The sequence below is a fragment of the Scyliorhinus torazame genome, chromosome 27 (genome assembly GCF_047496885.1).
Source record: "Scyliorhinus torazame isolate Kashiwa2021f chromosome 27, sScyTor2.1, whole genome shotgun sequence".
In the NCBI taxonomy this organism is placed as follows: Eukaryota; Metazoa; Chordata; class Chondrichthyes; order Carcharhiniformes; family Scyliorhinidae; genus Scyliorhinus; species Scyliorhinus torazame.
This window is the reverse complement of record NC_092733.1, coordinates 13,794,422-13,820,695: the sequence shown is the minus strand read 5'-3', so window position 1 is coordinate 13,820,695 and position 26,274 is coordinate 13,794,422. Positions and strand designations below refer to the sequence as shown.

The following is a 26,274-nucleotide window of genomic DNA, read 5'->3' as shown; positions in this document are numbered from 1 at the left end:
CGTCTGTAGATGTCTGTTATGCTCCTCCTCATCTGAGCAGATCCTGTGTATACGGAGAGCTTGTCCATAGGGGATGGCTTCTTTAATGTGTTTAGGGTGGAAGCTGGAGAAGTGAAGCATAGTGAGGTTATCTTAGTATCATCTGAAAACTTGCTAAACAGACCACCTATACCTTCCTCCAGATCATTTATGTATATCACAAACAACAGTGGTCCGAGCACGGATCCCTGTGGAACACCACTAGTCACCTTTCTCCATTTTGAGACACTCCCTTCCACCACTACTCTCTGTCTCCTGTTGCCCAGCCAGTTCTTTATCCATCTAGCTAGTACACCCTGAACCCCATACAGCTTCACTTTTTCCATCAACCTGCCATGGGAAACTTTATCAAACGCCTTACTGAAGTCCATGTATATGACATCGACAGCCTTTCCCTCATCAATTAACTTTGTCACGTCCTCAAAGAATTCTATTAGGTTTGTAAGACATGACCTTCCCTGCACAAAACCATGCTGCCGATCACTGATAAGTCTATTTTCTTCCAAATGTGAATAGATCCTATCCCTCAGTATCTTCTCCAACAGTTTGCCTACCACTGACGTCAAGCTCGCAGGTCTATAATTCCCTGGATTATCCCTGCTACCTTTCTTAAACAAAGGGACAACATTAGCAATTCTCCAGTCCTCCGGGACCTCACCCCTGCTCAAGGATGCTGCAAAGATATTTGTTAAGGCCCCAGCTATTTCGTCCCTCGCTTCCCTCAGTAACCTGGGATAGATCCCATCCGGACCTGGGGACTTGTCCACCTTAATGCCTTTTAGAATACCCAAAATTTCCCCCTTCCTTATGCCGACTTGACCTAGAGTATTTAAACATCCAACCCTAGCCTCAACATCCATCATGTCCCTCTCCTTGGTGAATACCGATGCAAAGTACACATTAAGAAACTCACCCATTTCCTCTGACTCCATGCATAAATTCCCTCTTTTGTCTTTGAGTGGGCCAATCCTTTCTCTAGTTACCCTCTTGCTCCTTATATACGAATAAAAGGCTTTGGGATTTTCCTTAACCCTGTTAGCCAAAGATATTTAATGACCACTTTTAGCCCTCTTTATTGCGCGTTTGAGATTTGTCCTACTTTCCCGATATTCCACCAAAGCTTCATCAGTTTTAAGTCGCCTAGATCTTATGTATGCTTCCTTTTTCATTTTAGCTAGTCTCACAATTCCACCCATCATCCATGGTCCCCTAATCTTGCCATTTCTATCCCTCATTTTCACAGGGACATGTCTGTCCTGCACTCTAATCAACCTTTCCTGAAAAGACTCCCACATTTCAAATGTGGATTTACCCTGAAACACATTCCCTAGCTCCTGCCGAATTTTGTTATACTTGGCCTTTCCCCAATTTAGCACTCTTCCTTTAGGACCACTCTCGTCTTTGTCCATGAGTATTCTAAAACTTACGGAATTGTGATCGCTATTCCCAAAGTAATCACCGACTGAAACTTCAACTACCTGGCCGGGATCATTCCCCAATACCAGGTCCAGTATGGCCCCTTCCTGAGTTGGATTATTTACATACTGCTCTAAAAAACTCTCTTGGATGTTCCTTCCAACTTCTGCTCCATCTACGCCTCCAACACTACATGAGTCCCATTCAATGTTGGGGAAGTTAAAATCTCCCATCACGACCACCCTATTGCTCCTATATTTTTCTATAATCTGTCTACATATTTGTACCTCTACTTCACGCTCGCTTTTGGGAGGCCTGTAGTAAAGTCCCAACAATGTTACTGCACCCTTCCTATTTCTTAGCTCTACCCATATTGCCTCAGTGCTCAAATCCTCCATCGTGCCCTCCTTAATCACAGCTGTGATATCATCTCTGACCAGTAATGCAACTCCTCCACCCATTTACCTCCCTCTCTATCCCTCCTGAAGCATCTATACCCTGGGATATTTAGTTGCCAGTCTTGCCCTTCCCTCAACCAAGTCTCAGTAATACCAATAACATCATATTCCCAGGTACTAATCCAAGCCCTATGTTCATCTGCCTTACCTGCTACACTTTTTGCATTAAAACAAATGCACCTCAGACCATCTGTCCCTTTGCGTTCATCATCTCTTCCCTGTCTACTCTTCCCCTTAGTCACATTGAGTTTATTATCTAGTACCTTACTGGCTTTAGTTGCTGCCTCTTTACTGACCTCTAACTTCCTAATCTGGTTCCCACCCCCCTGCCACATTAGTTTAAAACCTCCCCAACAGTGTTAGCAAAAGCACCCCCCAGGACATTGGTTCCAGTCCTGCCCAGGTGTAGACCATCCGATTTGTAATGGTCCCACCACCCCCAGAACCGGTTCCAATGTCCCAAAAATCTGAACCCCTCCCTCCTGCACCATCTCTCAAGCCACTTATTCATTCTGACTATTCTTGAATTTCTACTCTGACTATCTCGTGGCACTGGTAGCAATCCTGAGATTACTACTTTGAGGTCCTACTTTTTAACTTATCTCCTAACTCCCTAAATTCTGATTGTAGGACCTCATCCCGTTTTTTACCTATATCGTTGGTGCCTATATGCACCACGCCAACTGGCTGTTCACCCTCCCCCTTCAGTATGTCCTGCAGCTGATCTGAGACATCCCTGACCCGTGCACCCGGGAGGCAACATACCATTCGGGAGTCTCATTTTCGACCATAGAAACGCCTGTCTACTCCCCTTACGATTGAATCCCCTATGACTATAGCCCTGCCAGTCTTTTTCCCGCCCTTCTGTGCAGCAGAGCCAGCCACGGTGCCATGAGCCTGGCTACTACTGCCTTCCCCTGGTGAGTCATCTCCCCCAACAGTATCCAAAACAGTATACCTGTTTTGGAGGGAGATGACCGCAGGGGACACCTGCACTGCCTTCCTGCTCTTTCTCTGCTTTTGGTCACCCATTCCCTGTCTCCCTCACCAATCCTAATCTGCGGCGTGACCAACTCATTGAACGTGCTATCCACGACCTCCGCAGCATCGCGGATGCTCCAAAGTGAGTCCATCCGCAGCTCCAGAGCCGTCATGCGGTCTAACAGGAGCTGCAGCTGGACACACTTCCCGCACATGAAGGAGTCAGGGGCATCGGCCGCGTCCCTGAACTCCCAAATCGAGCACGAGGAGCATAACACGGGTCTGGGATCTCCTGCCATTTTTACACTTTACCTTAAGAAAACCAGCTAATTGTGGTTAACTGCATGGTATACGACTGCGCAGTGGCTAATAATCCAAATAATGCAAATTCCAGTCCCACCGTGGCATTTTGGATATTTAAAAATGACATTAGTGACATTCTAAATGTGTACGATTGGCATTAAAAACCTAATGGTTTACTTTTATTCATTCACATGATGTGGGCGTCGCTAACTAGGCCAGATTTATTGCCCATCCCTAATTGCCCCTTGAGAAGGTGGTGGTGAGCATTCACATGACTGCAAAAAAACAAATTGTTTGCACTGCACCCGTTGTATGGGTGCTTACAAGCTGTGTGATTGTTACACTTTAAAAAAGTGGTGGTGAACTGCCTTCTTGAGCCGCTACAGTCCACGTGATTTAGGTACACCCACAGTGCTATTAGGGAGGGAGTTCCAGGATTTTGTTATATTTCCAAGTCAGGATGACATATGGTTCAGAGGGGAACTTCCAGGCGGTGGTGTTCCCAGGCATCTGCTGCCCTTGTCCACCTAGATGGTAGCGGTCATGGGTTTGGAAGGTGCTGCCTCAGGAATCTTGCTGAGTTACTGCAGTGCATCTTGTTGATGGTACACACTGTTACCACTATGCGCTGTTGGTGGAGGGAGTGAATGTTTGTGGATGGGGTGCCAATCACTCCATCAACCTATGTAATTTAAGGAAGGAAATCTGCTGACCCTGCTTTCTCTCGATCTATAAGTGACTTCAATCCCACAGCAAATGGTTGACTCTTAGTTGCCTTCTGTTGTGGCCAGACGAGCCACTTAGTAGCATCTTACAGAAGGTGGCTGCACCATCATCTTCTTGAGGACAATTAGGGATGGACAATAAGTGCCAGTCTTGCCTGTGACGCCCTAATGCCAAGAATGAAGGATAGACAGTTATTGCAATGAAATAATGCCTTGAAAGAAGGACTTTCAAGAGGATTTGATGCAACCATGTGAAGGTAATCGAGCCTGTTGCAATGCAGGCATCTCCAATCCAGACCCACCTCCTTTTTCAGAAGGCAGATCAATTACCAATGCACTGAATTCCGACACTATTCTCGCTTTAATCTTATTACCATTGAATGTCTGTAACAAACAGCACACAAATGGACAAACTTTTACACAACATGGTTGAAATCAACTGTAAAGTTCTGGAGAGGTGAGCTGTTTTGAACTAAATGGCAGCAGTATTTCATAGAATTTACAGTGCAGAAGGAGGCCATTCGGCCCATCGAGTCTGCACCGGCTCTTGGAAAGAGCACCCTACCGAAGCCCACACCTCCACCCTATCCCCATAATCCCTTAACCCAGTAACCACACCCAACACTAAGGGCAATTTTGGACACTAAGGACAATTTAACATGGCCAATCCACCTAACCTGCACATCTTTGGACTGTGGGAGGAAACCGGAGCACCCGGAGGAAACCCACGCACACACGGGGAGGACGTGCAGACTCCGCACAGACAGTGACACAAGCCAGGAATCGAACCTGGGACCCTGGAGCTGTGAAGCAATTGTGCTATCCACTATGCTAGGAACTCGTGGGTAAAAAAAAAAATCTCTAACATTCGCCTCCATCATCTTCCAAGTAGGGTTGCCAACTCGGGTTGGCTGGATTCCTGGAGGCATTATCATAGGACCTCCCCACCGTGCCTGCTCAAACAGCCAGTTTATTTTATATATTCTCCATTATTTTTACAAGGAAAGTGTTCAAAGAAAATGAAGCGTGCACACAATTATTTTTAATGCCCGCGATTTTGCTTTCTCACTGGGTGTTGCTTGTGCCCTTGAGATTAGCACCATGTTCCCGGAGACCCCCAGGCCACTTCTGGAGGGCTGGCAACCCTACAGCCCACAGCTGCAAGAAGGGGAAATGCACAGTTCCCATAATCTCACCAGTTTTCAGGCCTGAGTGATAAGCAATAATATTTCACAGGTTTGCTGTCAAGTTGCAATAAAGGGTGGAGTGCTGCACTGGAATATTCCATATTCTGAAGGGGTGTTCTGCCTGCATTTGTCAATCCTCCCACAAACTCAACCAACTCAACAGAAGCAATATTTATATTGCTTTGTTTGGTACGCAGTGGTGTCAGAGAGTGAATGGTGAATTGCTCTGTTATTGTGGTGGTGCCCCCTCCCTCTGCAGGACCCGACCTCCCAGTACCATGCAGACCCCTCATACCTTTCGAGCTAATAGTTTCATCTAAAGGTGCAGCTCCACAGGCTCAATTGAGGTGTCCTTTGCAACAGTGAACCAAACGACCAAACTAAATTTGGTTGTATCTTGCGACTAACAGATCAGAAGAAGAGCAATGAGCTGAAAAGGTAGGTTCTCGCATTGAACGGCACTAAACAATAGCACTTTATGCAAGAGGAAGCTTTTAAACTAAGATCTTAACGCGGAAAAATGTGTGGAATGCAGTTGGTGAAGATACTGTGAGGTTTTATTCTGTTACAGTGAGGAGATGTTGTGTCAAACCTGTACAAACCAGCAATAGCGTGTTCAGGCCCTTGTACAGACACGTGGAAAATGTAATTTATTTTCCTTTAAAAGAGAACTTTTGCGGGAAGGTGGATTAACTTTTGAACACTGTTGTTTCCTTTACTGCAGTCAGTTGAGCTTGGATCTGTGAATGTTTTATAATTTCTTATGAATGAGTTGTTACAGGCCATTTGTTTATTCACACCCCACCTGTCTTACAAAGGGACCGCATTGTCATTTTTGGGCTGTTTGGTAGGCTATACAGTCTAAGAACAGGCATGGGAAGGGATATCTACCAGTTACCACGAAGGGCAATGATGCAATATGTTCCCTGTGTCATCACTCTGTCAGCTGCACTGATGAGAATCAAGGTGGGGGGTGGGGGGGTTGCTGATGGGACAATGTCTTGTGACAATGTGACAGAGGCCAAACTTATTTGAGAAAACGACTAAGTCACGACCAAGTCAGGTGGTTAAAACAAATACTGAATAAACAGACCCTCTGTTGAATGTTCTGTTCTGTTTGGGCTAGAATTGTGTTGGGCAACAATATTTTTATCTGTTCCATTCTAGGACAACGTTTTCAGTAACGTTAACAAAGTAGTAGACATAAATAGAAGGACCTTCAATCCTCTGGTTACTAGCTGATGTTAAGGAGACTATCCAGTTGTCTAGGGGGTGTACATTTTCCAGGGAGACAGCGATTCCTCATTACACTTTTGGAACATAATGTATTTTATTGGAGTCTGCTGTATAGGTTTTGAAATATATCATGGGTCCCTATAATTTTTTTCAGGGATAATGTAGAATAAATCTGAGAAATCATGGGACCTGACCTTTCATAACCTTGGGATGTCCCAAAGTACCATGTATTGTAGTCAATCAAGTGCGGTCACTTGCAAAGTTGAAAACATGACAGACAATCTGGGCGCAGCAAGGTTCTACAAACAGCAAAGAGATAAAAGCCGGGTGAGATGTATGAGTGATATTGTTTGAGGGATAAATACTGCCAGAATGCCGAGGTGAGCATCCAGCTCTTTTTCAAACAGTGTCAAGGATTTGACAAAGAGCCTTCCAGATTCGAAACATTAGCTCCCTTCTCTCTCCACAGATGCTGTCAGACCTGCTGAGATTGTCCAGTAATTTCTGTTTTTGTTTGCCTCTCACCAAGAGGGTGGTCTCCCGCAGCGTAACATCTCATCTGCATGACGGCACTTTGAGCAGTGCAGCACTCCCTCAGTCCTGCACTGGGCTTGTCAACCTAGATTTTGTGCTCAGGTCTCTGGAGAGCTGGGGCGGCACGGTGGCACAGTGGCTAGCACTGCTGCCTCAGCGCAGAGGACCGGGTTCAATCCCGGCCCTGGGTCACTGTCCGTATGGAGTTTGCACATTCTCCCCGTGTCTGCTTGGGTCTCACCCCCACAATCCAAAGATGTGCAGGCTAGGTGGATTGACCACGCTAAATTGTACCTTAATTGGAAAAAAATAATTGCGTACTCTAAATTTATTCTTGAAAAGTCTCTGGAGAGGGATATGAACTCTCAAACTTGAGAGACTGCCAGCACAATGCAGCTCAATGATAATGGACAGTCTGGTTTGGGCAGTTGTTCGCAGTACTTGACACTGAAATCATTAATCTGTTCTTTTTCAATTAGTTACTGATCAACTCATAATGACCTCTGGAAAAGATCCATTGACGAAGGAGCTGGAGGAGGAATTAAAACTGAGCACTGACGATCTTTGCAGCCACGCCTGGTTTCATGGTCCTATTCCACGGCAGGTTGGACATTTCTGGATATTTCATTGCATATCTGTAAACTGAGGTTAAAGCAGAAGCCACCTGAAATTTACTCGCAGACCTAATTTGTCTGGTATTATTTAAAGGAAAGTATCTTTGAAGGAGGAGGGTCATTTTTTAACTTTGCTCATTTGTTCTAGATCCTCCCATCTTGGGTACAGTATGAGATAGTTGGGGAGAATGTGCAACCGCCACACGGACAGTGACCTGGGGCCGGGATCGAACCCGGGTCCTTGGCGCCGTGAGGCAGCAGTGTTAACCACTGCAGCACCTTGCCGCCCCTTCCACTTCCAACATTGACTAACCTGCGGGCGGTTCTTTCAGGGAATATCCATTTGCTAAAACATCATGGGCAGTCTTGTGTTGTGGACCTCAATCTACTGAATCTACAACTTGCACAGCATTCCTAATACAGGAGAATGCTTTGGAGCCATGGTGCAACATTACGCCAAAGGAGGAACATTTAGTGGAAAGAGATTTAAGGCATAGAAAAGGGATGTAGAAAACTTTTAAACACAGGAGGGAGATAGCAAAGCAATGTTTTGGAAGGGAGTTCCAGATGGAACCTTGTAACTGATGGGCTTCTGATGGTGAAGTTGACATCCATAGTCCACCTGAAAATGACGCTTTGGGGTTAGCCGGTGATTGTAGTTAGGGAACATTCTGTAGTCAAAGTTTGGAGATCAGAGTAGGGACTGCTTGGAGGTCCTGTCTGGGGGTCGCAGTCAAAGGTCTGAGTGTTGATTGTGACCCAATACCACATCTTTCACATCTTGTTCTGCTGGTAATACTCCTCAGGTGTGCTGCAAGGAGTCAATCTCGCCAGACGGTCTCAGGGCAAACAATGTATTTAGTCTGTTCACAGGACTGACCTGGACCAGTTGAAGTTGTTAATACGTGCTTGAAATGGGAAAGTGCTCCAATCCCCTGCCAAAACCTGGTAACTCAAAAGATAACGAATGTCCAAAAAGACTAGAAATTATTTAGCAATAGCTGCCAAGTAGAAGATGGACACTGATTCTCTCCTTTTAATAATTTAGGCAGCAGAGGCACTAATAGAGAGAGATGGAGACTTCCTCATTCGAGAATCTCGCTCTAGTCCTGGAGACTATGTGCTCAGCTGCACCTGGAAGCATGAACCTCTCCATTTCAAGATCATTCGTGTGGTGCTACGACGTAAGGAGTCCTACACCCGTGTGCTCTTCCAATTTGAACAGGAGAGCTTTGATAACCTCCCAGCATTGGTGCGGTTCTATGTTGGAAACCGCAAGCCAATTTCAGAGGACAGTGGAGCAATAATCTTTCATCCAATAAACCGCACGGTCCCCTTGAGATGTATTGAAGAAAAATATCGAGGAACATCTGGTCAAAGATTACATAATAAACAACTGACAGCCAGAAACCCTGATCAGAATAAAAGATTCAGCTTAAATCTGTCCGAAGGAGTGTCTTTAGACCAGCTTGCAGCAGACGGCAATCTTTTAAGGTAATTCATTATTGTCCTACTAAGTTTGTGTTGTTAGCTCTATTATGGCCTTGTGCCAGGCTTAGAAGCCGTGCAGACAAGAAGGTTACAGATGCAATTCCTGATCTTTGCCTTTGTTATGTTCAGACTTGAATATTCCAATTCTTTCCTCGCCCGCCTTCCATCTCAATGAGCTGCATACCTCAGCTCATCCAAAGCTCTCCTGCCTGGACCATAATGTGCACCAGGTTCTCTTCATGTATCACTCCGATGCTCATTGATCTACACTGGCTCCCACTACGGCTATGCTTTTTATCATTTTATTCCTTTTCAAATTTTTCTATGACCCCTTTTCATCCTGTCCTCTGCAATCTCTGCAATCTCTGCACTTCTTCAATTCTGTCTCTCGCACATCACCATTAATTATTATCTTCATTCATTCATGGGTTGTGGGCATCGTTGGCAAGGCGAGCATTTGGCGCCCTTCCCTAAATGCCGTTGAGCTGAATGGCTTGCTAGGCCATTTCACGTGTAGGACAGACTGGGTAAGGACGGCAGATTTCCTTCCCGAAAGGACATTAGTGAACCAGATGGGTTTTTACAACAATTGATGATAGTGTCATGGTCACTAGGTTACTGAGACTTTATATTCCAGATTTCATTAATTGAATTTAAATTCCACCACCTACCGTGGTGGGATTTGAACCCATGTCCCCAGAACATTAGTCCAGGGTCTTTACCACCATGCCACCATCTGTCTTCAGCCACTGGGCCCTGAACTCTGGAATTCCCTCCCTCTCTTCCTCACTATCTTTCTTTCCTTCTGTAAGATGCTCCTTAAGCCCGGTCTCTTTCACCAAGCTTTTGATTACCTGTCCAAATATGTCCTTATGTGCCTCAGTGTCAATTCTTTTTGATAACACTGCTGTGAAAAAACCTTGGATGTTTTACTATATCAAAGGTCCTTGTTGTTCTTGGTATTTTGCTAATCCCATCAGAGAGAGGAAGTTGGGTGGGGCAACCCTTTGCGTTCCTGAATTGGGAAAAGCACAGATCAGCCGGCAATCTCACTCCCAGGCTACTGACCCTATTTGGTTCACCGATATCCTTTAGGTGATGAATCTGCCACCCTGACCCAGTCTGGCCTACACATGACTCCAGATTATGGCCTATTTGGTTGTTGATCTGTGAGATTCATAACAGTTTCACTGCAGGAATTGTCTGGAATGAAGAAGTAAATTTAGCCCCGGAGGACTTACTGAAAGCTCTTATACAATTAGTGTTTTCTCCATTACAATGACTATACAGCATAAAAAGTGACTGTAAAGCACTTTGGGACATCCTGAGGTCATAAAAGCCACTTACATCAAGTAATTATTTCATTTACAATAGCATTTAGCATTCTACCTGGTGGACTGACTAACGCTATTATCAGTAAAATTAAATGAGCACATATAAATGTGGCAGGGGGAGTGGCTCAAAGATCAACTAACAAAGCTATTGCTGCGTTTACTGATGTTTGCTTTATTGCAGGACTAAGGACAAGAGTGGCAGTCACCCGAATATTCTGGACTATGGGAATGACAGAAAACCATTACAGTCTGCCCAGTCTGACAGCTACCTTTCTGGAGGTGAGGCCACTTAAGATCTGAACTCTTGCACAACGCGTTACTCTCATTCTGACTGAATTCTCCTTATCTCACCCCCGGGATTCCACCAGTTTAACTCTTAAGGTTAAAAACTCAAATAGTCATTGCATCAATGGCCGCAACCCAGCTCTTGGAATCAAATGTTCCTGAATTTCAAAGGTTTAAAATGTTTCCCCGAAAGCTGTTTAGGCCAATGTGGGTTGAAACTTTCAAAACTGACATAGGTATGTTTTTATTAGGCAAGAGTATCAAATGTGATTGAACAAGAGTTGGGAGTGAATACAGAGATCAACCATGAGCTAACTGAGTGGCGAAACAGACTCAAGGGAATGAATACCTTCCTCCTATTTAGCAGGGGCTGTTTAGCATAGGGCTAAATTGCTGGCCTTGAAAGCAGACCAAGGCAGGCCATCAGCACGGTTCAATTCCCGTAACAGCCTCCCTGAACAAGTGCTGGAATGTGGTGACTAGGGGCTTTTCACAGTAACTTCATTGAAGCCTACTTGTGACAGTAAGCGATTTTCTTCTTTCTTCTTCTTTGCTCATCACAGGATACATGAGATAAATTGAGACGAGAGGACATCTTTGGGCCATTTTGATTTCATCCATTCAAACTTCCCAATCTGATGGTTGAAATTTTCCGGTTCTTCTTGATGGTGGGATCTTCCGTTCCGCCGATGGCAATCCCCCAAAAGATCCCACCGTCGGCCAATGGCGGGCACTGTCTCTGAAGTCAGAAAATACGCCACGGGAAGTAGAAAATCCCGTCTCCTATCATCCCATTATGATTTATAACTTTCACCTGAACAACCTACAGGATGTCTGCTTAACATCCCAACAAGGGTGGCACCTCTTGCAAGCAGCACTTCCTCTGTACTGTACTGCACTGTCACCTAACCTGGTGTGAAAATGCCGAATGGGGGACCTATCCAAAACCTGGCCAAGAAGAACCAATGCTTTTTGAAGTAGTGGATACTGTGAGCAGATGCCATGAGATTAAGGGGAGAAAATAATACCTACCTTCCTCACTTAGTGCTGATTATGGCAGCACGGTAGCACAGTGGTTAGCACAGTTGCTTCACAACTCCAGGGTCCCAGATTCGATACCTGGCTTGGGTCACTGTCTGTGCAGAGTCTGCACGTTCTCTCCGTGTCTGCGTGGGTTTCCTCCGGGTGCTCCGGTTTCCTCCCACAGTCCAAAGATGTGCAGGGTAGATGGATTGGCCATGTTAAATTGCCTCTTAGTGTCCAGAAAGGTAATAGTCCGCAGCCGCCATGGTCAGGGGCAGGCCGATCGGAGGGCGGGGGCCTCATACGGGACTGGACTATTATTTAGTGGGCGGTCTGGGTCGGCGTACGGGTCGGGCGAGCAGACAATCGGGGGCACTATTTACGGGGTCCAGCTCCACGGTTTGAGCCCGCCAAGGAGCATGGCGCGGCCGCTGGAGGCCGCCGCCGTGTGCATGCGCGACCTCTGACCCGGAAGTGCAGGGCCCTTATCGGCAGCTGGACCTGCGAGCTTCACGACGGGTTCCTGCTAGCCCCCTGCAGGGCTGTGAATATGTGGCCTTTTGATGCCAGTTTTTCTGCGTGAAAGGCCACAGTTTTCACGACGACGTGGGGACATAGTCCCTGAAACGGATAATCCAGCTCAAGGTATTTGTCAATCTGTAACAGTGGAATACACAAACAGGGGGAGCAAGGAATAAATAATTATGAGATGGTCATCAATTAGCTATTATGTTAACAGTAAGATTGTGTTTCTGTGTAGCAGGACCCAAGAACGTTATGCAAGCAAATGGATCCCAAAATTCAATTCGTCCCTCATCACTAATGTATAGAACGGGAAGTGACCCACTAATAAACCCCAAAGTGTTCCCAAAACGCTTTGGCTCTCAGTCAGGCATAGTGTTGAGAGGCTCCGATGGACAGTTGCACTGCAAGGCGCCCCCGAAACCGCTCAGAATTCCATCTGCCATGATGTTAGACACTCCACCGGATCCAAACTTGGATGGAAGTGTCTACTGCGAGCTAGTGCCACACATTCCTCAGATTGGTCAGATGCCGACATTGGCCAAGACTCACGTGGAGAGGTTACGAGCCACGGAACGAATGAAGAGCCGAACCCGTAGGACAGATACAGACTTTGCTCTTCTAGATTTAGACGCATATTCAGCTTCCATGAAGACCCACCATGAAGAAGTTGTTGAGGGAGATGATGATGAACATTGGTCATTCGTACGGCCCCATTTGGAGACCACAAGCTTGTTTAAACTCGACTCTTTTTCTTCCATCTTACTTCCTGCTGACAATAAACCCCTCGACTGTTCTGTGCTGAAACGGCTCAAAGAAATATTTGCTGACAGTGATCCAAAGACTACAGCACAGCACATCCTGAAAGTGGACTGTCAGGTAATTAGCAATTACAAACTCGTTCAAGACCCTGACCCAGTAAAAACCCTCAGACACACTGCAACTTTGGGTCAATTGTTTAAGTATGAGGTTGAATTAGTATTGCACTTTCTCTGGAAATGACAAGGTTGAAGGGGGCGACCAAATAGAGGTCTTTGAAATTATGAAATACCAATACACTAGAAGCAGAGAAGAGGTCTCCACTTGTTGGGGGTGACAAAAACCAGGAATCATAAATATAACTTAATCACTAATAAAACCAGAAAGGGAGAAATATATTCACTAAAGAGTGGTGGAACATACTATCACAAGTTGAGGCCAATAATATGGATATATTTAAGGAGAAAATGGATAAGCACATGAAGGAGAAAGGAAAAATAGGTCATGCTGATAGGAGAGGTTGTAGAAGGATGTGAGGAGGCTTGTGTGGAGTATACTATAGACACTGGCATTCGGCTGGGTGGAATGACTTGTTTCTGTGCTGTTAACTCTGAATTCTGTGTATTGGTTCATTATTAATAATTCATTTGATTACAGGAGCAAGGCTTCAGTGGGGTTGATAGAACTGGTTCCGAATCTGTAGTCAAAGCCCGGGGGGAGGGGTGGTTACGGACACCAAGAAAGGTCTGCATCACAGGATGCTACACCTTAATAATAATGCAGCATCTACTTGTAAATTCACTAATAGGAGAGGAAAATGTCACTAGACTCAGAAGACCCTATTACAGATAGAATGGACCCAAGTGATCAGGAGGAGGAGACTATTTTGCTCTCCAAGGAAAAGAACAATGTATTTTGGTCTTGTAGGTTGCGCGGATCATCAACGTGTCCCTGGAGCTGAAGAAGATGATGGGTGTGAGCTCGGGGCTGGTTCTGATCACATTACCCCACGGGCACCAGCTGAGAATGGACCTCCTAGTCAGGTAAAACACAGTAACAACAAACGGGCCATTTTCCTTTTCAGCATTTTTTTTGAGACATTAAAACATCTCAGTCAGTGATCCAATTGGAACACCCTCCCCACTCTGATGTTTTGAGAATTTCATTTATTTTTGTCGGTTTGGAGAAGTGCAGAAAAAGAAAGATGCAACTGGTGTCATCAGAACTGACGTCAACGGCAATAGTGAATGAATAATATTGCCAAAATGCGGCAGTACAGGTGGATGATGTCGCCAGGTGGGTGATTTCACCAGGCCACATAGCAACCAGAAACACAGTAACAAGTGCTTCATGGGAGCGTAATCAAACAGAATCTGACACCAATTCACATGAGATGTTAGGACAGGTGACCAAAGGTTTAGTCAATAAGGTTGAGAAGTCAAGGGACAAAATAAGACACGAAAAGGTGGCAAAGTTAAAAATAAATACACAAATAATAATTCTGATGAATATACAATAGATTACGTGATCATTGGCCAGTGGAGATTCTCAATTAGATCCTATGGAGCTCTTGCCTTGTAAGATGTATTGACAAACACAATGGAGCTAAATTCGTGTCAGTATTAGGTGGAGGTGCATGATGCTCAATGTGTCTGCTGTGTTTTCCCTTCCAACTTACCTGGAGGGGTAACACTGACCATATTTAAGAACAGCAGAGATACTCAACAAGTCAGATCCTGTGGAGAGAGAAACCGGAGTTGACATTTTGGGTCCATCGTCTTTAGTCAGAACACACCTCGCCACAAAAGACTTCTTCACTGACTCTCCTGCTTTACATTTTTCAGACATCATTTAATAGTCCTGGGCATTGCTGTGGACATCTTGGGCTGCACAGGAAGTGTTGGACAAAGGTCTGCAGTACTTCATAAAATTATCCAACTGGCTGTTGAGCTAAAGGACTCCATGGGGGATCTCTTTGGACTTTCAGCCGTCATGAAAGCTTTGGAGTTGCCTCAGGTATTTGGACATCTAGTTCGATCTTCCTCTTCCTCCTCTACCACCTCCTGTTGTTTCTTCGTTGTTATTCTTTCACATTAGCTTTCCCAAGGCTGCATACAGACATGTGAATCTTTGTTACGCCTTCTCTTGAGTTAGAGTTGAGTTGAACGTTAATAATCCTCGAACCATGCAATGCAAAGGTCATTTGGCCTACCTCTTCTGTGCTGTTTCTTTGAAATAGCTATCGAAAGAGTCTCATTCTCCTGCTACTTCCACAAAACCTTGCAAATTTTCCCTTTCAAATATTTATCCAGTATGCACAAATTTTACATTTTAAATCACTCTCAATTGTCTATACCCAAGGAAATGCAAACCAAGTATATGTAGCCCTCATCACTTTACATTTAAGTCTGCAACCCAGTTGGCAGCATGGTGGCATAGTGGTTAGCACTGCTGCCTCACGGCGCCGAGGTCCCAGGTTCAATCCTGGCTCTGGGTCACAGTCCATGTGGAGTTTGCACATTCTCCCTGTGTTTTCGTGGGTTTTGCCCCCACAGCCCAAAAGATGTGCAGGATAGGTAAATTGGCCATGCTAAATTGCCCCTTAACTGGAAAAAAAATGAATTGAGTACTCTAAATGTAATTAAACAAAAAGTCTGCAACCCAGTCAGTCCTCCAGTCCAGAAACTGAACTGGGTCAACCATATAAAAGCAAATTACTGCGGATGCTGGAATCTGAAACGAAAGAGAAAATGCTGGAAAATCTCAGCAGGTCTGGCAGCATCTGTAGGGAGAGAAACGTTAACTCTTTTCTCTCCCTACTGATGTTGCCAGACCTGCTGAGATTTTCCAGCATTTTCTCTTTGGGTCAACCATATAAATACTCTGGATACAGCGGCAGGTCAGGAGCTGGGAATTCTGCAGGAAAGAAACTCGCATCTTGAATCCTCAAAGTTTCCAAGCCATTAACCATCTTCACTTGGAAGTATAGCCCTGTTCCTTCATTGTTGCTGGGTCAAAATCCTGGCACTCCCTCCTTAACAGCGCTGTGGGTGTACCTACACCATAGGGACCGCAGTGGTTCAAGAAGGTGGCTTACCACCTCCTTCTCGAGGGCAATTAGGGTGGGTAATAAATGCTGGCTTAGCCAGCATCACTCATATGCCATGAAAGAATTTTTTAAATGGTCCGAGGCCAATATATCCAAAATTAAATGTACTCTAGATGGGTCTGGCCAGGGTTTTGTACATTAGAAACGCAACTTCTTAGCCTTTGTATCTATTCTTCTGCACCCCTTCTCCACCCCCTCCTGCACACTGTGCGTTACAACGACAAGTGGGGTCTTGAGATGAGATTTTGGGACTGCAAACTCTTGACTGCGGAGCTCACAGATTTCTGACATCTGTGAGGTCCCTTCCATCCTTGCATTTTGTTTTTGTCTAATGGTGGGTGTGACCTAATGGGCAGCTCTTTGAGGCAGGTTGCTGCAGCAGAAATATTGTGAAAAACATAGGTGTTTTCTTTTAAAACCCTGAAGTTCAAACACATTCCTACCACGCTCAAACTCACGCCCCGCCCAGTTGACTACGTTCTATAAAATATTGAACGGACTGATGGGAATTGAGACACACATACCAGGTGCCCTCCATCAATGACAGAACACAAGGTGGCCACCCACACAAACTACAAAGACCATTCGTTTCCAAGACAGTGTGTCAACAATCTTTCTTCCCAAGGAGAATCCCACAATGGATCAAGCTGCCAAAGGTAATAGTCACAGCTCCATCACTGGAAATCTTCAAAATACATCTTTAGATGCTGTGGCTGGTTTAGCACAGGGCTTAAAGAGCTGGCTTTTAAAGCAGACCAAGGCAGGCCAGCAGCACGGTTCAATTCCCGTACCAGCCTCCCCGAACAGGCACCGGAATGTGGCGACTAGGGGCTTTTCACAGTAACTTCATTTGAAGCCTACTTGTGACAATAAGCGATTTTCATTTCATTAGATAGTTTTCATTAACAGGACTACCATCTCAGCAGGTCCTGCCTGGTTTAGCCATGTAGCATATAAATGTTGATGGAATACGGATATTAGACTGCGATGCCGACACAACTAAAGCAGCTGCACACCTCTACCAGGATATATTGGCCCCATGGTCAGACACATCTAGAGTACATTTAATTTTGAGCACTTCACCTCTAGTGGGATAGACGAGTGTCATGGTCAGGCCCTTCCCCCCACCGCTCTGCAGATGAAGGTCACCCCCCCCCCCCCCCCCCCCCCCGGGCCAGATTTTCACACTGGGCTTGTGCAAAATCAGGAGCATTAAATGAGGTCACTCTAGGAAAGTATTTAGGAAGTGCTGGTGTACCTATTCACGCCTAAGCCATTGGGGGAAGCTATGATCCATTCATACTTTCCCAGCCTTACCAAAGCTAACGAGGCACTAAAACAGCACCGATTGATAGCATTGCATCGAGCAATAATGGGGAGGTAGGGTGGGATTTACGGCAGGACTCTCAGCAACCAATCTATTTGCCAGTTAAAAATAAGAATCTCGATGTGTTACAGCAAACGGAGCTCAGCGACCTCTCCTGCTCAGTGCACTGAGTGGAGGACAGTTGGGTAATGCAAAGCTTTGTACACAAAATTAATCCGTCACTTACAGCAGTCTCCAGGGTGATCCAATCACCTTCATCCTGGCTGGAGCTCTTGCTGGTGTTACTATATGCAGCCCTCCATGACACTACCTCCAATCACAATGGCCATGGGAAATAAACTACTGCGCTGTTTCTTTTTACCGTTTTCTAGTGTCAGGTGTAGTGAGAGATCAGGTGCAGTAAAATGGTATTTTTAAAAAAATTTCCAATTAAGGGGCAATTTAGCGTACCCAACACACCTACCCTGCACATCTTTGGGTTGCGGGGGTGGAACCCATGCAGACACGGGAAGATCTCCTGCACAATTAAGCTCGCATTGCATGTGGGCATGGCTCAGCTTGCAAACTACCACCAGTGATACATCTTCCCTTCACCTACCAGATTGTGCGTTTGGAGCACACATGGAGGACTCTGCGTCGGAATCACACGGATAGCGCCATCAAGTTCGAGAAGGAGCTCAAACCATTCATCAAGTCCCTGAACGAGGGAAAAGGCAGGTATTCCATGTCTGGGGAGAAATACTCAGGTGAACTGTAGCACTTCAGAACCCAAACTCCACCCAAAGATCTAACAAGATTAGGGTTTCTGTTTGAAATTAACTTCAAATGCCCCACAGGTCCTTGGTATGTGTGCACTTCAGTAATTATACAGGTTCCTCTAGAGATTCCTGCGGATGAAAGGTCTGCCTTCTGCCTTTGGAAAGCTGAAAGTACTTAACCAGGTCTCAACCAGTTAAAGCATATCAGTTGGGATAATTGGTGTGAATTACACCCATCTGCATGCATAAACTCATCACTTGATAATTTAAATATTTTCAGAGTCTGTTGCTGTCTTGCATAGAATTTCTTTGTACTTGGAAATGAATTTGTATACGTGGTCATGTGTTTAATCTAACCACGCCCTTTGATCAGATCAGCTGGCAGGTCTGATGATTCATAAATGGTTGGGCTCATGGGTTTCTTTAAAGGATAATAAAGACAAAGTACTGCAGATGCTGGAAATCTGAAATAAAAACAAAGTGACAGAAGATCTGGCAGCATCTGCAGAGAGAGAGTTTCAAGTCAAATATGACTATTCAGAAATGACAGATTTGACTGAAAACGTTAACCCTGTTTCTTTCCCCACAGATGCTGCCTGACCCTGCTGAGCATTCCAGCAGTTTGGGCTCCTGTTCCTTTGAAAAGATAGTTCATTATTAATGTTGTTGGTAGCTTGATCAGTTTGGAAATTGGAATCTTAATTTCAGGATTAGTTAGCTGGCATTTTCTGGTGCATGCTTGTCCCGCAGTTTTCACTTCCGTCCACTTCGCGTCTCCCTTTGGTTATAGAGCAGTCAGAATATGACCACAGCTGGACCTGACTTCACTGAGCCAGGGAATGGTCGATGGTGGCAGACATTCCTTTCTCTGAATTGAATTTGGAAAAGATCAATCTGAACTCCAAGGGAGTGGATTCCAGCCTAAAATAGACAAAGTTGGCATTTGGTTTGCATTCAGGTTGTCCATTTCCCACATGGCTTCCTAACCTCCAAGCAGACCTCCAACAATGCAATTCTTTTAAAAAATATTTTTAAAATAAATTTATAGTGCTCAATTTTTTTTTCCAATTAAGGGGCAATTTAGAATGGTCAATCTATCTACCCTGCATATTTTGGGGTTGTGGGGGTGAAACCCACGCAAACACAGGGAGAATGTGCAAACTCCACACGGACAGTGACCCAGAGCCTCCACACGGAGTGACCCAGAGCCGGGATCGAACCTGGGACCTCGGCGCCCGAGGCTGCAGGGCTAACTCACTGTGCCACCGTGCTGCCCCAATAATGCAATTCTTGAACTACTTTTCCCAAGGGTGAGGTGGAGTCATTCCTGTCACCTTGGCGATAACTCATTGACCCTCCAACTCAAACTGGAGGCTCACAACAAAAGAATCATTTTGAAAAAAATTTATCTTTTTTCCAATTGAGGGGCAATTTAACGTGGCCAATCCACCTAACTGCACATCTTTGGGTTGTGCGAGTGAAACCCAAGCAGACACGGGGAGAATGTACAAACTCCACACGGACAGTGACCCAGGGCCGGGATTCGAACCCGGGTCCTCAGCGCCGTAGGCAGCAATGCTAACGACTGTGCCACGTGCCGCCCTAACAAAGGGAGCCCTGGCAATAAACTATACCGCATCAAGGACCAATATTTGCTTCCTGACCAACATCATTAATACAGATTATCTGATCATGGCCACATTGGTTGTGGGAGCTTGCTGTCCATAAATTGTTTTTTGTGTTTTCTACATTATAACAATGACTACAATTCAAAAGTATATAATTGGCTGCTTTGGGGCAGGCCAGTTGTGAAAGGCACCATATGTATGAAAGGTCTTTCTTTACGATGCAGTGTTGCCAACTGTTGTCTGTTCTCTCAAAGCCTTGCTTTCCCTACACAGTTGAGCTTCCTCTGCAAAATATCACCATTCCACACATTCTGCCCGTCATCACACTAATGGAGCGTCAGTCAGTGTCTGACGTGATGGAGGCTTGGGATAAGATGGATCAGAGCTGCACAATGCTGCTGAAGACTCTGGAGGTGGCTCGTTCTGTGACACTGAACGCCGCAACATATAGAGCCAATGCTGAGGCTAAACTGAAAGGTAAGCGTCTCCTGCTGCACTACCTTATCCCAACATTCAGCGAATTCCAGTGTTTCCTGTTCGTCATGTGTTTCTTTCCCGGTATGTGCCAATTTGTCCACATGGCTCAGTAGGTAGAACTCCCTGTCAGAAGGTTGTGGGTTCAAGGCCCACTCCAGAGACCTGAGCATCCAGTGACACTCAGTGAAGTAATGAGGGAGTGCAGTGCTGTTGCAAGCCCCATCCTTTTGATGATCTGTTAAACAGAGGTCCCACCTGCCCTCTCAGAGGTCGCAAGAGATTGCATGGCACTATTTTGTACAAGAGCCATTTAACCCTTAACCAACATGACTAAAACAAATGATCTCATAATTATCACTTTGCTGTTTGTGGGATCTTGCTGTGTACAAAATGGCTGCTGTATTTCCTGCATTACAACACTTCAAAGTACTCCATTGGTGTGAAGCTCTTTGGTTCCACCTCAGGTGATGAAAGAGTGTTTTCTAATAAATGCAATTCTTTCTTTTTCTCAGCTTGGTAGTGGAGACTAGAGAGGAATTTGGTGCCACACCCTGGGCTCATGTTTCTGCTCAGTAGAGGTGAGCTGTGCTGCAAGTACTTGTGTTGCAGGATCAGGCTGTGATGCCTCTACATTGACAACCAGTTGTACACAGTCCTGCAATAGTGTGGTACCAGCAGATCTGCCGCAATGTCCACCTGTCTTTAGACAACCTGGAAATGGGCAAGTTTAGAGAACACTTCCCCACCTTCCAAACAAAATATTATTCAAAGATCTGACAACCTTTCCTGGTTCATTGCCAGTGGCCATGTCAGGTTGGGCTGGACCTTGACTACTAGTTAGGCCTCAGGTGGTTGGTTAAAGATTATGTCATGTTTCCCTCTGGTTGGACAGATTTGAAACCTGTTTTGCAACATCATCAGTGTGTACCCAAGTAGTACCCAATAGCGTAAGACATCCCAAGATGTTTCACGGGAGGTTTATCAAACACAATCTGACAAGGAAATAGTGGAAAAGGTGGCCAAGGGCTCGGGCAAACGGGTAGATTTTAATGAATAGGCAGAGAGGCTTAGGAAGGGATTTCCATGCTCGGCCGCTGAAGGCACAGTTTCCACAGCCAGAGTAAAGTCTTGGAAGTGCAGGGGTGCCAGAATTAGAGGAGCACAGAGATCTATGAGGAGTCAAGGCTGGAGGTAGTTATAGAGTTTAGTTTCTTTGGTTATATAGATTTCAAGTAAAAGGGGTGGCTTGTTCGACAATAGCCCCTCATCGTAACACTAACCTCTATGATGCGTCCTTCCTTAGAATCAGGGTTGGGTCTGTTTGCTGGCAGCCAGACATTACAATGTATCCTCTGTCCATCATATCCTACAACTTCTTTCAGTCTTCTTGTTAAGCCAATCTCCCATAATCATTCAAAGCCTATAGGATACAGTGGAGGAAGTGGAAGTGGCACATTGGGTCAGTAGGTTGCATTCCTGTCAGGCTGGGTGGAGGGGAATTGTTTGAATTTTGCAACAGGAGCTGCACCACATTCCAATTCTTTAGGCCTCATTTTGGGAGACATGGATACTCGCTCCGTTCATGGATACCCGCTCCGTTAATTGGGTGTGAAGTGAAGTAACAGAAACCAATACTTTTTTAAAAATACGCAGACTTGATAATTAGACATTTCTGGCCCTGTGTGTACAGAAAGATAATCCAGCAGTGATCAGCTTTGTGCCGACCAAGTTAATCTGTCCCCATTTGTAGAAAACCCCTTTTTATTTTACTCACCTGTCCTTTGACTAATAGCTAAGGTATGATTTCAACACTTCTGTCATTATTTAGGCAAGACCTCATTATGAGGCTATTTGATAATAATGTGCATCACACTTTATAATGAAAACAAAATACTGCAGATGCTGAAATATGAAATGAACAAACACAAACCTGTCTTCACATCATTTCACACGCATGCACTTCCGGCAGAAGCCACTGAGAGGTGAGCGAGAGCAGGGAATGCTGGCTCCCTCTTCCTCTCCTCTCCCTGCATTGGCAGCAGAACCTTCACATGCCTTCTACCAGCTCTCGAGATCTAGGACATTCATTCTGAACCCTGCTACCTCGGCACCTCTCCCCTGCTCCCAACCCACAGCTTCAAAACCTCCCCCATTGACCCGACCTTTTGCCAAGTCCACAGACTCCTCTGCAGGGTGTATATCACAAGCATTCACTACAACTTGCATTTGTATAGCATCTTTAACTTACCAAAACATCCCAAGTTGTTTCACTGAAGTATAATGAAGCAAGATTTGGTGTCAAGCTGCACAAGATGATGTTCGGACAGGTGACCAAACACTTGGTCAAAGTGATAGGATCGAAGGGGGGGGGAGGGGAGATCTTAAAGGAGGAGAGGCAGGTTGGGAGGCAGAGATGTTTAGGGAAGGAATTCCAGAGCTTAGGGCTGAAACAACTGAAAGCACAGCCGTCAGTGGTAGAGCAAGGAAAATGGTGGCGAGCATCCAGAATTGGACGAGCGCAGAGATTATAGAGAGTTGTAGGGATGGAGGAGGTGACAGAGAAGTGATTTAGTCCACTGACTGGATTGAGTGTGCATAGTCCCCTGCTAGCAATAACACTTCATTTAAATGTGCGAAGGGGTTAATGTTAATCTTTCTTTTCCAGATTTTCACGCTAAGGATGAATTGTTAGAGGCCTTCAAGACCGAATTTGCTTTAAGATTGTTCTGGGGCGCCAACGCAGCTGAAGTCAGTCAGAATGAGAGATACGAGAAATTTGATAAAATCCTGACTGCCTTGTCACGGAAACTGGAACCTCTGGGTCCATCGGAAATCTAGGTCAGCATGGCGGGCGGACCCTTGTAAAGTGGCTTGGGCCAAGGATATAAGTGAAGACCTGCTAATAATTCTTCATCACACGTCATGACACAATGTAGACACAGCAAGTGCATGCCCAACCTCACTAGTGCCTTGTAGGAAATGTTCTCAACTTTACGGTGCATTCATCTTTTTAATGTGCAAAAATATTACTTAGTGACTTGTCCCTTTTATTGCACTTACTAACTCTGGCCTCCATAACCTAGGAGAACGAGGTGAGTGGTCACATGAAACCGCGTCCAAACTCCCTCCCAGATCGTGCATCAACTTGACTTGTGTTTATATTGTCATCCCATCATCATTCCTGGGTCTCTACTTAATAGCACTGCATAAATAAAGTGACCACTGCAGCGGTTCAAGGTTGAGGTTCACTGTCACCCTCTCACAACTAGGGACGGACAATGAACGCCTGCTTGACCAGCTCTGCTCACACCCCCAGGACATTTTAAAGTTCATTCACTCTCCCCTGTCCAGTGCTTCCTGTGGTATGATTGTTGGCGCTATAATGACATTCAGCTCCAAGGGGGAGAAATTCCACTTGATAATTTGACCCAAACACCAAGTCACAGAACTGTAGGAACCCTCGGCAGAGGAGGTGGTCAAATGGTATCTGAGCGCAGCTATTTTGAACAAGAAACCAAATTGAAATAAATGGCAATGTGTCGGCGACCAGTGACTGCACACATTTCACACACTAGGTGGATGCAATTGTTGGCACCCCAGATCTATCCAGTCACAACATGGAAGACAATGGAGCCAGATTCCTCATGCTTCTCTCCAAACACCTTGCTGAGCCGTGTGCTTCACTTAACACTTTCCATATTCTAAAAATGACTCATTGAAAAAGCTTTGCAGAAACCAACAGTTACTAAATGCGCTGGAAGTCTGATACAATATTATTTACTATGTTGATAGGTTGTCCATTTTAGCAGCCTTGGGAAGGGCAACAGACCAGCAACTGGTTAAGACAGTTTGATTCTGTCTTAACCAGGCGTCAGACTCTCATTAAATATATTTACAGATCCGGTGTATGTTAAACTGGCTTTACTTGTTTTCGCTGAAACTAATTTTTGCAAATAAATACTGGTACCCCTGTCAACGTACCCATATCGGTTGACACGAGCTTTGGAATTAAAATAGCCAAGTTTCTGCCATTTTCACACAAGTTCTCCAGGGATTTGTCGCTCCCCTGAGTCCATAACACAATTTTCGAGGTGAAAGTTCTCAATAAAATCAAAATAAGTTGGTTTTTAAAATAAATTTAGAGTACCCAATTCATTTTTTCCAATTAACATAGAACATACAATGCCGAAGGAGGCCATTCAGCTCATCGAGTCTGCACCGACCCACTTAAGCCCTCACTTCCACCCTAACCCCAGAACTCAATAACCCTTCCTAACCGTTTTGGATACTAAGGGCAATTTATCATGGGCAATCCACCTAAGCTGCACATCTTTGGACTGTGGGACGAAACCGGAGCACCCGGAGGAAACCCACGCAGAGAGAACATGCAGACTCCTCACAGACAGTGACCCAGCAGGGAATCGAACCTGGGACCCTGGTGCTGTGAAGCCACAGTGCTATCCACTTGTGCTACCGTGCTGCCCACAATTAAGGGGCAATTTAGTGTGGCCAATCCACCTAGCCTGCACATCTTTGGGTTGTGGGGGTGAATGTGCAAACATGGGGAGAATGTGCAAACTCCCACACGGACAGTGACCCTGAGCCGGGATCAAACCTGGGACCTTGGCGCCGCGAGGCAGCAGTGCTAACCCACTGCGCCACCGTGCTGCCCAAAATCGAAATAAGTTGATGCACTGGAAACCATTCCAGACTTTCTTCAGCTGGATCTGTTTAATAGATCACGATACAAATGCTGGTTCAAGGAACTATTGCACTCATGTGGATTCTGGGAACATGCACAAAATACACCCTCAGGCTCCAGCTTCCCAAGGGCGTTGTGAGGGCAGGGTGGGTGGCAACTGTGGTTAGACAAACATATAAAATAGACAGGTAGGAAAAGACAGGCTTTTCCATCAATCCCGCCTCACACTCATGATGGTTGGATTACCATAGTAAACACTCCCTCCCCATCTTGCACCAATGTTACCTGGGCAATAATTGGAGGGGATCCCAGTCTTGATCCTAGGAATATGGATTTGGCAGCAAGTCGACCTATAATGCTAGTCTGAGCAATGAATTCTGCTTGGTTTATTTTGGAAAAAGGGTGAATCAACTGTACAGAATATAAGACTGAATGCACAAGGTCCTATGATTTTAACTATTGAACGGTATCTAGAATAATGGAATTTGCAGTGCAGAAGGAGGCCATTCGGCCCATTGAGTCTCCACCAGCCCCTGGAAAGAGCATCCCACCAAGCCCTATCCCTGTAATCCCACGTAACGTTTTCTTTTGGACACTAAGGGCAATTTATCTTGGCCAATCCACCTAAACTGCACATCTTTGGTCTGTGGGAGGAAACCGGAGCACCCGGAGGAAACCCATCCAGACACAAGGAGAACGTGCAGACTCCACACAGACAGTGACCCAAGCTGGGAATCGAACCTAGGACTTGGAGCTGCGAAGCCACAGTGCTAACCACTGTGCTACCATGCCATCCAGACAATGTACTCTGAAGTAATTTTTTATGACGGCGATTACTCAATCTGATACCCCCCCCCCCTCCAATTGCGAGGTATTGTTCAATCATGGGAGTCACTGCAGAATTGGCATGTTTTAGCCTCACTCAGTACATGTTGCTCCCATCATCACAGTGGCAACGGTTCCTCTTGCTCAGTGACTAGACAGGAATATCCCTGAGGCGAGAGGTTTTACCAACAGAATAGAGAGTTTCATTTGAAATTTCAGTTCTATATTACATTAATCAAACTCAGGTAACTTAATGGCCGTCTTACCCACCATTAACCCACTCCATTACCCACAGGTATGAACATACAAACTAGGAGCAGGAGGAGGCCACTCGAGCCTGCTCTGCCATTCAATACGATTCTGGCTGATCTGATTATGCCCTCAATTGCATTTTCCCGCCGATATCCTTTGATGCCCGCAATCAGTCAATAATTTGTCTACCGCTGACTCAAAAATATTCAATGACCCAGCCTCCGCCGCTCTTTGGGGAAGATAGTTCCACAGACCCATGAACTTCAGAAAATATTTCAGTCTGTGTCCG

The 26,274-nt window shown here is 45.4% G+C and overlaps 1 protein-coding gene across 4 annotated transcripts in view; it reads left to right on the top strand.

The window, feature by feature from the left end:
* LOC140403215 (breast cancer anti-estrogen resistance protein 3 homolog) overlaps nt 1-24,186 on the top strand; it is a 36,882-nt gene extending 12,696 nt beyond the window's left edge. The window contains exons 1-10 of one of the 4 annotated variants that reach the window (XM_072490973.1): nt 5,410-5,547; nt 7,359-7,483; nt 8,542-8,987; nt 10,500-10,597; nt 12,390-13,027; nt 13,835-13,950; nt 14,752-14,923; nt 17,945-18,056; nt 20,003-20,206; nt 22,872-24,186. In XM_072490973.1, the coding sequence (XP_072347074.1) occupies nt 7,376-7,483; nt 8,542-8,987; nt 10,500-10,597; nt 12,390-13,027; nt 13,835-13,950; nt 14,752-14,923; nt 17,945-18,056; nt 20,003-20,206; nt 22,872-23,044 (2,067 nt within the window). In that variant the 5' untranslated portion in view covers nt 5,410-5,547; nt 7,359-7,375 and the 3' untranslated portion in view covers nt 23,045-24,186. Of the gene's footprint in view, nt 1-5,409; nt 5,548-6,531; nt 6,673-7,358; nt 7,484-8,541; nt 8,988-10,499; nt 10,598-12,386; nt 13,028-13,834; nt 13,951-14,751; nt 14,924-17,944; nt 18,057-20,002; nt 20,207-22,871 lie in introns of those variants that run through there. The other 3 variants (XM_072490970.1, XM_072490972.1, XM_072490971.1) reach the window with 3 other exon arrangements.
* The last annotated feature ends 2,088 nt before the right edge of the window (nt 24,187-26,274 follow it).